Consider the following 14,052-nt stretch of genomic DNA (forward strand, 5'->3'; position numbering starts at 1 on the left):
AAAACAAAACCCTCTCAGATCCCAGGTTGTAAATAGATGGATATTACTATAAAAATATTTTTGGCTGCAGGAGCACATGGCAGGAAGGCTGGGGGTGGTTTTTTCCATGGTTAGCTCGGACCTGGCGACTCCAAATGGGGCAGCCACTGTCCCGGGCGGTGTCCTGTGGGATCATTTGCACCAAGGCGCCCCAGCTCGAGGTGGGAGTGAGAAATAGAAATAACAAGCAGCACACACATTTTCCATCAAGGAGTCCGGGTGTTTGCCCCCCTCCGCAGCCGGCTCCCCTCCCCACTCCAAGCCAGCCGACTCCTGGAACACCCCTGCCCCCTGCCACTCCCGAACCCCTGCAGATGGGAAGGGGAGGCTGAGAGCAGCTCGGCATCTGTAGGCGCTGAGGATGGATTGGAGCCAGGTCTGCGTGGCTCTGGACCCCAGGCTCCCTTCACTGTCCACGCGGTCTCCTGGAGCCCTGGGCGAGGCTGGGGCTTCGTGACACCTTCGTAGGTCTCTCTTAGGAACAGATGCCCCTCTTGCATCCTCGGCAATCTGGGTGCTTGTGCCTTGCCCGGCGTGAGGAACCCATATGGAAACTTGCCTGTGTGTGTCTCCCTGGCTCCAAGTGCCAACAGTTCCAAAGGGAGTCTCGAGTTTTCCAGGGCAAGGGGGAAGGGGCTGGGGGAGGGTGGATGTGTCTTATTTCCCCCCTGGGCCGGGGCTGCCAAAGGGCCTAATTCACCGTCTTATAATAATAGCGATAACAGTAGTGGCACTAACTATCACGAAACTCCTCCGGCCCAGACTCTCCCTGCGTTACCTTGTTTAGTCATCTCCATGACTCAGTGGGAGGGGGTGGCCATGCCCACTTTACAGATAAGGAGACTGAGGCACAGGGAAGGGAGTGACCTGGCCAGGCCACACGGATGGTAAGAGGCAGAGCTGGGATCGGCCCTTGCCTGTTCATCCGGGACCACACCTCCACATGAGTACCCTGGGCACAGGGTCTGGCCCCTTGGTAAGGGCTCAAGAGATGTTTGTTGAATGAACGACTGATCCACGGCAGTGGAAGCACCCCCCACCCGTCCTCATCCAGCAGAGCACGGATGGGCTGTCCACACAGGATGTGACACGAAGGCAGTGCTGCACCGCAGGTCACTGGGGGGCAGGGGGGCCGGTGCAGGCTCACACCCTTAGTGGCCCAGAGGTTCCAAGGACAGGACTTGGGTTCAAACGCTGCCTTCGTCCTCACTGCAGTGTGACCTGTTCCGTCGTGTCACCTCTCCCGGCCTCGCTGTCCTCATCAGTCGGGTGGGCTAGCAGTGCCCCCTGCCCACGGGCTGTTGGAGCTCTCCTCCTCGTGCCCAGTGGGGCCCCCGAGTGGTGAGGGCATCTGGCCTCTTCTTCTCCGGCAGGAGTGGTGAGGTCTGACGCGGGTCAGGAGGACAGGCCGGGAGGATGGGGTTCAGATGGGCCACTGACGCTGTACGTGGCTAGGGCCACGCCAGAGGTGACGGAGACAGGCCTGAGAACTGGGACTGGCACACGGCACGCACCCCAGACGTGTCAGCACCCGTGTTTGCTCCTTCTCATCCTTTCCCTGGGTGCTTGCCCGCCCCCAGCCCTGGCAGGAGGAAATCAGTTGTAGAAGCGGGTGGCTGTGCTGGGGGAAGGGGGGAGTGCGTTTGTTGTGATGACAGTAGATGAGGACCACACTTACACAGGCTGATGCTGGAGGGAGGGGCAGATGGGTCGGCGGCCCAGGAGCCAGCAAAGACGGGGCTTTCTCCGTGAGGGGATGGGGCACGGATCAAGCAGAGGCCGGGGCCTGTGCTGGGGGAGGAAGGGCTCCCCAACCAGCACTTGTCCCACAGCGCCCCGCCTCAGGATGCTCCAAGTGACCCGAGGGCCTCCCTCCTGGAAGGGTCTCAATGGCCTTGGTAGGATCCAGCTCCTGGCTGTCCAGTGGGAGGTGGTCTCGTTGCTCCCCCATTCCACAGAGGGGAAACTAAAGCCCAGAAGGGTGGTGAGGCTGGCTTGAGGTCACACAGGTGACAGTGGTGCACCAGGCAGTAGGACCCCCTCTCTTGTGAAGGGCTGTGGTTGTCCCTGGGCAGCGGTGACGGCCATCCACAGTCATCACCTCCCTATCAGTGCCCCCTGGCCCGGGGGCCACCACGTGCAGCCTGTGTGACCTTGGTAAGCCCCTCTGCCTCCACCCCCCACCCCAACGAGCCTGGGTCACCATTGGGAATATGGGTCTAGCAGGGGGCTGTGAGGAGGGCGGCGCAGCGCTGGGCAGCCGGACACAGGGACGGCACGGCAGCGCCTGGCCTGCGCCTGCTCAGGAGGCTCGGCTCCGCGCAGGTAACTCATACCGAAGCCCCAACTCCAGCAGCCCCAGCGGTCGGGACAGGCGTCCTTCCTTTCGCTTTTAAACAAACAAGTCATGAATTTAAAAGCCAGGGCAGAGAACTGTCCAAGGCGTAAAAATAGCCACCGGCCACTAAATCAGCACCCAACTCTGGTCAGCTGGTCCCCAGCCTGGTGCCTTTAAAGAGGGCTCCCAGAAGCCAGGGCCACAGTGCAGCAGAAGCGGGAGCCCCTCCTTCCCGGTGGGCCAGCGGTCGGTCCGTGGGGGCGGGGCCGGGGTGCCCTTCGATCTCTGCGATTGCCCTGAGTGTGAAAGTCGGGGGCGGACTGGGGGCTCCAGAAAATAAAACACTCCCCAGATGACGGAGCCGAGCCTGTGCTCCCGCGTCGGGGCTCACGGCCACTCGGAGCCTCAGTTTCCCCACGTGCCGGCCAGGGTCGGCGCACAGCGCCGCCGGCCGCTTTGTGTGGCCGCCCAGACAATGGCCCGGCCGTGCCGGGCGCTCCAGCCAGGCTCTCCGCCTGCTCCGCCGGGTGGTTTTTTTTTTGGGGCAGGCCGGGGAGGGAATACTGCTCCCGCCCCACCCCCCCGCCCCTGCGCCCCCGCCCCCTCCCCCGCCACCCCCGCGCGGCTCCGGGGAACCCCTGGTGGAGGGAAACTTGCAAGTTTGCACCGCGCTCGCTCGCTAGCTCGCAACTCCGCGGCTGGGCGGGCGGCGCGCGGGGGGGCGGGGGGCGCGCTCCGGGCTGCGGAGTTGGGGGGAGCGGAGGGGGCGGTGCGCACCGGGCGGGCGGGGGGACCGGCGGGGGGTGCGCTCCGGGCGGGCGGGGCTGGGCGGGCGCGCAGGCCGGGCGGGCGGCGGCGCTGCGCCGAGTCCGCGCCCGTCGCGGGCCCCCCGTCGCCCCCCCGCCGGCGCCGCAGCAGTCGGAGCGGGGCGCGGGCGCGCGCGGCGGGGGCGCGGGCGCGGGCGCGGGCGCGCGGCGGCGGCGCGCAGCACAAGTAGTTTACATTGTTGGGCGACTTTTGCAACAACTCGCCGCGCCGCGGCCTCCGCGCGCCGCCGCCGCCGCCGCCGCCGCCGGCTCCCGCCGCCCGGGCCCGGCCGGCCGCGCCGGGGGCCGCCGCGCTCGCCCGCCTCCCGCCGCGAGGTCGCCGCAGACATGGACACCAAACATTTCCTGCCGCTCGGTGAGTGATCGCGGGCGGCGGCGGGGGCGGCGGCGGCGGGGCGCGTTCCCGGCGCGCGCGGGGGCCCCGGCCAGCCCCGCCCGGCCCCGCGCCCCCCGCCGGCCCGCGCGGAGTTGGGGCGCCGGGAGGGAGCGGGTGGGCCGGGCAACTTTTACCCGGGCCGGCCGGCCGGGCGGGGAGGGGGCGAGGGCGGCTGGCGGCCCCCGGCCCGCGCCGGGCCGCCGACTTGGTGGCGGAGCGGGAGTGGGCAGCGGGCGGGCGGCGGGGCCGGAGGGGCGGCCGGTCGGCTGGAAGGGGGGGGGCTCTTGGCCCCTCCTGGCAGCGGCCCGCGACCCCCGCCCGGGCGCCCATTTCCAGCGGGGCGGCGCAACTTGTGCGCTCCTAGCCTTCGGCCGCCCTGGCATCGGGACGGCCTCTGCGCCGCCGCCTGGGCTGCCGAGTCCAGCAGGCCGCCGGCCCTGGAACACTCCGGACTCCTCCTCCCCCAGAGCAGCCCGGGCGCGGGTGGGCAGGGTCGCCAAGGGGCCGTAAGACCGGGAACATCAAACCTGGGGAGGCCCCATTCCAGAAATGGGGCCCCTCACTCTGGCGCACCAGAGTGTTCTCCGGGCGTTCTCTGGAGCTGGCCCTGCACTTGGGGTGGACACCCTAGAGGCACGGAGGGCCGGTTTTCCTGTCCTCCCACTGCCATCCCACCCAGTGGCTTCCCTGCCCCGGACTGCTCTCCAGCTCAAGGTCTGGACCCACGGAGGAGGAGGAGGAGGGAGCATGGCCAGGTGCCCCGAGCCATCGTCCTCCCTAGGGTTTGGGAGCCAGTGAGAGGCCGGGAAGGGGGGAGGGGGTGGGGAGACTTTATAAATGAGCCCGGGAAGGATATTAATTTGGTGGTGGGGCCGGCAGCTAGGCTGTCAGGCTGGGTGAAGGATTTGTGCTGAATGGAAATTAAAGCAGCTGATTATGAATGAAACCCGCGGTCTATTGCCCCTCCTGCCTGCCCACCCTCCTGCAGCCCGGGGTGCAGTTTGGCCACCGGGTTGGCGGCCAGAACTCAGCACAGCTGCAGAGACGTTTGGTGAGATGGGGAGGTGGAGGGGAGCCGCGTGGAGCTGGCCCCCCTCCCCGGGATGTGTGGGCGAGGGTCTGAGCCCTCGGCGCCGGCTCACAGAGGGGCATATGGCAGGGTGACTGGGGCAGGGTTCCGAGTTTGTCAGACCTAAGGAGACTCCTTCCCTGACTCTGTACAGCGAAGACCTCCGCAGGCACCAGGCTGAGCACTCTCCTTCCTCCCCAGAGACCCCAGGGTGGGCGCTCATGCCCATTTTGCAGATGAGAAACCTGGTTGAGAGAGACTGAAGCCACAGGCTACAAAGTGATGGATTTTGGATTTGAATCCCCAGCCTGTAGTGACCGTGTGTGTGGAGCAGGATTGAAAGCTGAGCTGTTTGACTTGCCACTGCTGGGCCTGGCGTGGGCCTGGCGGGGCCCCGTGTAGGCCGACAGCCTCTCCTGTCCCCCGTTAAAGCTTTGCACACGTGTGTGCACATACACACACAGAGCATCCCTCTGGAACAAGAATGCTCAGCTCTGCCTTTGCTCTCCTCCTGGCCCCCGCGATGAGGCAGGGCCATGGCTGGGTACTTGGAGCGGGACAGGTCCCGGTCCCTGACATCCTGGGAGGGTCCTGGGAGTCAGCACACGTAGGGCCCAGGCTGTAGGGTTGCTGTGCTGCAGTCCCCGTCAAGTGGAAAGGTCGCGCCCCAGGAACCTGGGTAGGTGTCGTGTTCCTCACCCCCCCCACCCCCCCAGCCTCCCCGCGCCCTGCCGTCCCCCCCCCTGCTGCAAGTAGGCTGGCTGGGGGAGCTTCTCTCCTTGACTCAGCCTGTGGCCTCCCAGGCAGCCCATGCCCCCCCAGGCAGCCCATGCCCCAGGCCTGAGTGGAGAGCCCTGGGCTCTGATTACACTTTATTTTTTTCTAAGCTTGTGACCAGCTCTGAAGTCCAGTGGAGTTGAAGGTCCATTTAAGCGGCTACTTGCCTAAGCCCTTTTGTCAACATGGCCTAATCCCTCGTTGGGGGTGAGTGTCAGGAGGCCCGGCTTGTCCAGGCGCGGCTGGCGACCCAGGGCGGGCCTGGAGCTGCTGGGCAGGTGGCGTTGCCCCTTACGGTTGTCCGGCCACTTTCAGGGCCTTGGGCAGAGGGCCTGCTCCTTCCAGAACCCATCGCCTGGGGCTCGGTGGGCTTGGGTACTTGCTGTCACCCGCCCGGGAGTCTCCCAGCGGCTGAGCCTCCCAGTGGTGGCGGGGCGGGGATGAACCCAAGGTATAGATCTGGAGGCCAAGGAACTTGCCCAAGGCAGCCCCTGCTTCCTGCCCCTGCTGCTGCTGCCCAGGGCGGACCAGTGCCCGTGCCCATCGGGGGGAGACCTGCGCTGGCATCAGGCCGGACAGTGGGACTGGAATGCTGAGTCCGCAGTGTCCCAGGGTCTCAGACCCCAGACCCCTGGCTGCTAGTAGCCCATTTGCCTGGGGAAGGGTGGGGGGCAGTAGCAGAGCAGGAGGTCCACTGGTCACCCTCTGGGCAGCTCTTGGAGACCTGGGAGAGCTTGGAGCCCTGGTAAGGGGCATCTGGTAACGTCAGAGCCCTCGGGACCCAAAATAGAGCACATTCCGGGGCCTCCCGAAATAACAGGGTCATGTGACTCTCTGGAGGCTGGGCTTGGAGGCTGGGCTTGGAGTCCGGCCTGCGAGGCAGTCCTGTCTTGGCCTGGGCACTGCTGACTGTTGGGGCGTTTGTTTTGGTAAACTCTGGAGGGGGCTCTGTTTGTTGACGGGGGAAGTGTCAGGGTGAGAAAAACAGCCCTCAGATGGGTGTGGCCGTGGCCGTGGCCTTGCTGGCCTGCATCCTTGCCTGGGGTTGGTTGCCTGTCTGATGTGCCTGGGCCCAGCGTGTCGCCCTGACCCACTCTGCCCGCACATGGGTGGGGCGAGCTGGGGACCCCCAGGGGGAGCCACGGAGGGCGGGCGGGCAGCGCTGAGCTGGGGTTTGGCGGAGTTGAGCGGGCAGCCCTGCTCGCCCCGGGGCAGCTGCTGGGGGCCTGATCCCAGCTCCACCGGCTCTTCCAGCTGCGCCTGTCCTTCCGGGCCTGCAGGGAGCTGGGCCTCCTCCAGGAGGCCCTCTGCCTGCCTTCCCCCGGCCCCTGCCCCACCCCCTCTGTGCCTCTGTGGGCGGGTTTCGGTTGGTGGTCCTTGTCTCCCGTCCTGGGGGCTGGTGGTGGGATTACTGTGTGGTACAGAATGGGGCTGGGTGTGGGTACCACGGGCTCTGGCATCAGGAGAGGGGCCGCTCGGTGAGTCACGGGGGGACAGACTTGGGCTGCACAGGAGGTGGTGTGGGGTCGAGGGGAAGGCCCCAAACGCCTGCCCAGAGCCAGTGGAAGCTGCCTCCGGACTTTCATTTTCTTGGCTTGCCCGGGCTCTCTCCACAGTTGGTGTATTTCCACGGTAGGCGGTGGTCTCGAGTAAGGCCTGTCCTCTAGGAGAAGAGGGCCCCTGGGCCCGACTCAGCTGCTGTCCGTAGGACAAGAGCAGAGGCCACTGAGCTGGCTCAGGACAAGACCTGATCCTCCTTCCCTTTTCCACCCACTCCTCGTTTGCCAGAATTTGTCTTTGGTAGCTGGCTCTGGTGGCCAGGGCCTTGAGGTGTCCCATCGACTGGTCTGTTCCTATGGGAACTGACTGCAGGCAGGGTTAAGGATGGGCAGGGGTGCCGGCCCTTGAGAGCCTGGGTGGCTGGTGAGGTTGGTGTCCACTTGGGGATCACCTTCAGTACCTTTGCCCTGACGTGCACCGTGCAGGTCTGTTTCCTGGATGCTGTGGAAGGTGCGGGGAGCGGGCCGGTCCCCTCCCCTCCCCTGCTTGCACTGCTTACGTTTTCCAAGGGGCCGTTCCATCTTCACTCTCCCTTCCTCTCCTCCTCAGGCCCCTTTGTCACTTGCCCCCCCTACCTGCTCTCTCTCGAATGACCCGGCCATTCCCGGGGAGGGGGTGGGGGGGTCCCTGGGAGCTGCACCTTCCTGGGGGACTGTGTCCTCTTGTGGGCTGGTGGTCAGGCCACTGGGGATCGGGTCCTCTGTCCCTGCTGCCTGTGTGTGTGGCCTGCCTGCCGGCCTCTCGGAGCCTTAACTGTCCATCTGTAAAATGGACACGTGTGTCGGCCCTTCTACGGTGCTGGCGGAAAGGCAGCCCATCTTATTGCAGGGGCGTGTCTACCTGACGGCTCTTCTTCAAAGGCAAGGCCTGTGGCCAGAGCCTCCCGGTGTCCCCTGCCTGCATCAGCGTGGGGCCCGGTTCTCGAGTGTTAGACTGAAACAGGACCACAGAGCAGAGGCATGGCTGCTGCTGTCAAGGCTGCGGGACCCACGCTGGAGAGGAGGGCTGCCCCCGGCCCCGTCTCCACGCTGAGCGAGCACCGACGTGGCCCCTGGTCTGGGCGCCCTCAGCCCTGCTGGGTCCCTGCTCTGTGCACCCCCCCCCGAGGCCCGCAGGAGGTGGTGGGGCGAGGGCCTCGCTTGCACGCCCACCGAGCCTGGTGCGGGATGTTCCGAGCAGTCGTGCCCCAGTGCTTCACAGACGGAGAAATTGCACCCTAGAGTTACAAAGCAGTCGTCTAGCTCAGCAGCCGAATGAGCCTGATGGAGCAGAAAACAGCTAAATAAAATTGGCCCGGGCCGACGCAGGGGAGAGTGGGGACACACACGCGCGTGGCGGCCCCGGTGTGTGCACACTCACGCGGCTGGAGCCGTGCGCTCGCTCTAGGCCCTGCAGCCGGGCCCTGCCTGCGCTGTGCCTGGTGCTGTCTGTCCTGTGTCCCTACGTCTGTGTGTCCTCTCGTCCCTGGGACCCGCGTCCCTGCGTGAGTTAAGCAAGTGAACGAGGCGGCCGCTCAGGGACACATTTCCTTGGTCTCCAGAAGCCAGATGGGCCTCCTCGGCCCACGTCTGTCCCACGTCTCTAAATCTCTTCTGACGTGTCCGGGGCACTGTGCCGTCCATCCGAGGACATGATGGCTCCGTTCACTGGGCGCCTGCTGTGTCCCTGGGCCTCGGTTTCTAGGACCTCGTGACAGCCTCGCGGGGCCCACGGAAATGTGAGGTCCGTCGCAGTCTTTGTGCCGTGCTGCGCCTCTGGACGGTTCTGCCTGCTTTTTCTCAGCACCTTGGTTTCCCAGTCGCGGGGCCTGAGCACCAGCTGGGCCAGGACCAGTCCCTGGGATGGGGCGCCGCTGTCCCCCGACCTCCTGATCCTCAGGTGGCATCTTCAGAAGCCACTCTCCTGGCGGGGCCTGGGTCTGTGCCCCGTCCTGGCTCCCCGGGAGCCCTGTTATGCATGTCGGGCCCTCAGGTGAGTGAACGTTTTGTTCTGGGAGACGTGGTGGAGGTTGACGCTTCACTGTCCCCGTCTGTCCCCGTTCTGTCCCCGTTCACCCCTCGAAGGCCCTCTGGGGAGTAGAGACCCCGAACCTCCTCCGGGGTTGTCCCCGGCTGGGGGTGGGGCAGGGTCGATAGACTGGAAAACCACGGGCTGGGTGACAGCTAGAGGCGCAGCCTCAAGACCCCCGTGGCCTGGGGTCCCCGTCCCCGCCCCGCCAGGGCAGAGCTGTCTGGCAGCAAATTCCTGAGGGACCTGGTGGAGGTGCTGGGCGAGGACAGCCACAGCTGGTCCCCGGGGCGGGGCAGGGCCTCGCTTATCTCTGCGTTCCCCGCCGGCAGCGCACACGCATGTACGTGCACGTGACCGCAGGCCTCCACGCGTACACGCGCAACATGCACACAGGTGCACAGCTGTGAACACACGCGCACGTACGAACACACGTGCACACGCGCGCACGGGCCCTCACGCACCCACTCCCACGAGCGCGCACAAACACGCGTGCACGGACGCGCACACGCGCCTGGCCTTCCCAGCTGATTCTAATAAAGTCTCAATGAGCTTTTCCTTAGAAGGACTCGGGCCTGCTGGCTGGCTTCAAGTCCCCACGGCGCCCGGGGAGCACCTGCCGGGCGCCGGCCGGGTCCTGCTGCCCCACGGAGCTGGCTGTGAGCGGGAGGGCGGCCGGGCTTCCTGTCGGAGCCGGTTCTGGCGAGGACACTGAAGCAGAGGCAGGGTTGCGGCGGGTCCGGGGGAGGGGCGCTCCGGGGGGCAGGGTCAGCTGAGACAGGGCCCAGCGGCCCGTGTGGCCGGAGCTGGGAGAGGCGGTGTTGTGTGAGAGCTGGCTGGTTGACACGGTGACCAGGAGGGGCCCCGGGGCCCTGGGGTCGGAATTAGGCCTCCAGCTGTGTGCAGAGGGTGGGCTGGAGGAGAAGGGTCCGAGGTGGGCTTGGAGCCCGACAGGGTAGGTGCCCCTGTGAGTGGGCTCTGGCTGGGTCTCTCAGCACAGCGGCCTGCACTGGGGGCGGGGACCCCAAGTGGCTTCCTGGGGGGGGGGGTCAGGCTGGGCCACTGGGTTGGAGATCTTCACCTCCCTGAGCACAGGGCTGGGAGAGGACGCCCCCCACCCCCCAACTCCTGCCCAGCCCTGGCTCTTCTCCTCTCCCCTTCTCCCTTCCTGGCCCGTGGGCCCTTGGCCTGTCCTTGGGGACGTGCTCTCCACCCCATGGGCCCCCCATCACATCAACCGAGACGTTCCAGGGCCTGGGGCGCTAGTGGCTTCAGCTAGGGGGCCTGGGATCTCTGGGAAAGGTGATGGAACAGTCTGGAAGTCAAGAGGGCTGAGCCCAGTCCTGGAAGGACGTGTCGGGCCCGGAGCACCGACGTTGGGGGACGGGCTGTCTGTGCCGGGGCAGGGCGACCGGGCCTCCTGGGGTCAGAGCAAGGACTCGAGGACCAAGGTGGGGACTGACCTTGGGGCTGGGAAATGGGATGTTGGGGGGCCCTCGTGGGGCTGGAGCCACTGAGGGCCTCGGTGTGAGTTGTTGCCCTGGGGTCCCTCCTCGTGAGATGTTCACGGCTGGCCCTTGGCTCTAAGTTCCTGAGACAGGTGTGGGGAGCGCCGTCAGTTGGGGCTGGGGACACAAAGAGGAGCCCTTGGTCTGCTTCCCGGTGACCCAGAGCCTGACCCCGGCCCCCCTGCGCCTCCACGGGCTCATCTGAGCAACAGTGGTGTCTCGCCGTGCCTCGGTTCCCCTGGCTGTGCCCCGGGTTCGGGGCCGGTGGTGATGGGTCTCAGCAGAGGCCGCGGCCGTCCTGAGTCTGGAGCCTCCTGCGCGGAGGGGAGGAGAGGGAGGGGAGAGCGAGTTGGGCCCGGGCCAGCCGTGTGTAGATCCTGCAGTGGTCATGGATAAACCCCGCGGAGTTCAAAGCCGGCCCCGGTGCGGCCGCTGGGCTGTAATGAGGTTACTGATTCAACTGGCTTCCTGGGGCTGCCGCCCAGAACCGAGGGAGGCTGGGGAGCCCCGGGGAGGGATCTAAGTATCCCGTAATTGACCAATTTAGCTTAAGTGTCCGCACTGGCCCCGGGCAGAGGTCAGGTGGTGACAGCCCAGGTGGCCGGAGTCGCTGCGCTCACAGGCTCTCTGCCCGGCCCTCTGGAGCAGGCGCCGTCGGGCGGCTGGCCCCGAGCCCCTACCTGGAGGTCCCTGTCCCGGTCCCCTCCCTCCGGTCTGCGGGGCCGTGTCCTCCGGAAGCCTGAGTGCTTTTCCCTGCCAGAGCCAGCCAGGCTGTGCACGGCCTGTCGCCTGTGAGCCGGCCGAGTGGAGTGCGGGGCGGTGGGCTCAGTTCTGGACTGGGTGCTGGGCTACCTGGGTTCAGCTCCGCCGCTTCTCATTCGGACGCGGGGTGACGACGCAGCCTCGTAGGGACACGGGAGCGTCAGCCAAGAGAGTGCTCACGGTGGGCTCCGAGCCGTCCAGGGAAGCGCCCGTGGTTGAGGAGTCGGGTGGAGGTGACCCACGACCGCCGTCCGTGGCAGCTCACCCCCCCGCCGTGGAGGATTCGCCTGGGACCCTGGCGAGGGGCTGGCGGGCCAGCCCGGCCCCCGCTTTCCAGGAGATGCAGGCCTGCTGTCCAGGGAACCCACCTTGCTGGCTGTTTGGCCCTCAGAGGCCGGGCCAGGCGTTGGGCAGCATTGGGCCGCGGTGGCAGGGCGGTGGCCTGGGCTGAGTGCCCTCCACGTGGACAGGCCCTGGGGTGGGGCTGTTGTGTCCACATTTTGGGGATGAGGGCTTCAGTCTCGGGGAGCTTGAAGGATGCGCCCAAGGTGCCCTGGCTGTGTACCCCCATGACCTGGCTTCATCTGGAGTGGCTTTGGGGTGCCCTCAGCAGAGGCTGTCACTGCTGCTCCCAGGAGAGGCCAGTATGGTTGAGCTCTTGGGGTGTCCCCTGAACCCCCTTGTCTTGCCCCACCTGGTCAGGCTGGTGGTCACCCCTCCCCCGCCTCCGGGGGGCAGGAGGGCCCCTCCCCTGCAGGGCTGCAGCCCGGGGTGGGGTGGACGGTCCAGTTGGCTGTCTGAGCAGCTCGCTGCATGCCCGGGCAGGTCCCTTCTCCCCGCGGGCCTCGGTTTCCCTGGGGCCCTGTGGCTGCCAGAGGCCTCTGCTCCTCCCTTCCTCGGCCCTGTTCCCCTGAGCTGGTGGCCTTGCAGTTGGGGTGGCAGAGCTGGGGACCCCCTCCTCGGGAAGTGGCTCTGTGCCCTCCCCGTTGAGGGGACAGCAGCTGAGCTGCGGGAGCTAGGAAGTCGGCTGCGGTGGGGAGTATGGTCAGTCCCGCCGGGTCCAGCTCTGGCTTTCACCTGGGAGTGTTATGGTGAGACGGTTTGGGGGTAAGCAGCGTGTCAGGGGGGAGTAACCTTACTGATGGGGGCTGGGCGGAGCGGGGGCAGGGCAGCTGCAGGTGCTATCATGCCAGCCACCACCCAAGGCCGGGCCGGCCCCTTCTCTCCTTGGGCCCTGACATCCCCAACCTGGAATTCTCCGCGGGCCCCCATTGCCCCGGTGTGGAGCTTGGGCCTCTGCTCAGTGTCACGTGACCCTCAAGCCTCTCCCTCCGCATCAAGCACCGCTCACTCTGCTCTCTGGCTTTCTCGTGTTCAAAGCGCGCTGGTGTGATGAATGAGTGCCAGCTCTGAGCTGGGGGCCGTGTGGCCCTGGGCTGGCAAATTTACCTTTCTGGGTCTCAGTTGCCCCACCTGTAAACTGCCTGGGAAAGTCAGGGAGGCTTCAAAGAGGAGGTGATGTCGTAGTTAGGTTTTACGGGGTAAATAAGAGTTTGTTGGGTGGGCAGTGGGTCGGGGCCCTCCCTGGAGGATTTCAGAAGGATCCGACTGCGCTGCCAGGCTCCTCTGGCTGGCCCCTTGATGGCTGGTTACCGGTCTGTGCTGGCGAGGGCCCATGTGAGCGTGAGGGGTGTGGTCAGCTGCTCTGGGAGTGATTAACCTTGGGGGGAGGTAAGGCTGGGAGTGGGCCTGGCTGCGACCCGGCCACCCCCAGCCTGGCGGCAGGCAGCCCCTCTGAGCCGTTTTCTGCGGACCCGATGTCCCCTCTGCTTCCCGGGCCCTGGGATGTCCTGGTCTGGAGCATGGCCCACGCTGGCCCACCTTGTGTTCTTACCCCAGTTCGGAGCTCTGGCTCCTGGGGGGAGTGGCCAGAGTTGGGCCCCTCTCTGGGTGGAGCAGCTGGGGGTCCTTTCCCCACCCGCCTGTGTGTCCCCACGTCCCGTGGTCCATCCCCGAAGTGCCCCTGCCCCCGCCTCGTGGAGCCTCCTGCAGGAGTGCTGGGCTGTCTGATGGTTCCTCAATTCACCCCCTCCTTGCCTGGATTGAGAAAAATGGCTCTTACTGGGGCCAGAGTCCACAGGAGGTGGCGGAGCTGCCCCCGCCCCGCCCCTGCTCCTGGACTTTCTGCCCAGGATCAAGGTCAGGAGGAGGGCTAGGAGGTGGGGGCCTTGGGCAGTGAGTGCCAGGCCACTCTGAGCTCAGACGGTGGCGAGGCGGGCCACAGCCCGGGGCGGGCGGGGCAGCGCTGGTGGCCACCTTCCTGGGTCCAGCTGGAGGGGTGCGGACAGCAGGGACGAGAGCCAGGGCCTTCCCCCTTCCCTGTTCTGTCTCCCTGGGCAAAGGTCGGGGCGCCAGCCTCTGCCCCCAAGAGGCTGATCCCTGCAGACTGCTGACGGGGGATGGGTGGCCCGCTCAGAGCCCCTGGCCTGAACCTTCCGGCTCTGCCACATGAACTTTGTGACTTGGAGCACGTTACTTCCTCCCTGTTTATCTCGGTTTCCTCATGTGTGAAATGGAAGGAAGGATGTTGGGCCGAGTCGGAGGTGGGAAGTACAGGGCTGGCGTGCCACTGCTCCACGGCCGGGGCCCTTGGCAGACGCCGCCAGTCGGGCGCGGCGCTTTCCCCGCGGGGCCTGAGACCGCGGAGCGCCCCTGCCCATCAATGGGCTTGGCTCACAGGTCTAGTTGGCTGCCAAGCGCACAGCACCAGGCGCTGCACCAGCCTAAGA

General features: G+C 66.4%; 1 protein-coding gene across 4 annotated transcripts in view; it reads left to right on the forward strand.

Annotated features, from left to right (window-relative positions):
* Positions 1–3,405: 3,405 nt before the first annotated feature.
* Positions 3,406–14,052, forward strand: part of RXRA (retinoid X receptor alpha) — a 101,203-nt gene continuing 90,556 nt past the window's right edge. Inside the window, exon 1 of one of the 4 annotated variants that reach the window (XM_082470113.1) lies at positions 3,406–3,559. In XM_082470113.1, coding sequence (XP_082326239.1) covers positions 3,532–3,559 — 28 coding nt within the window. In that variant the 5' untranslated portion in view covers positions 3,406–3,531. Of the gene's footprint in view, positions 3,560–5,307; positions 5,329–5,610; positions 5,634–14,052 lie in introns of those variants that run through there. The other 3 variants (XM_082470114.1, XM_082470117.1, XM_082470116.1) reach the window with 3 other exon arrangements.

The sequence above is a fragment of the Balaenoptera physalus genome, assembly GCF_965194825.1.
Source record: "Balaenoptera physalus genome assembly, chromosome: 7".
In the NCBI taxonomy this organism is placed as follows: domain Eukaryota; kingdom Metazoa; phylum Chordata; class Mammalia; order Artiodactyla; family Balaenopteridae; genus Balaenoptera; species Balaenoptera physalus.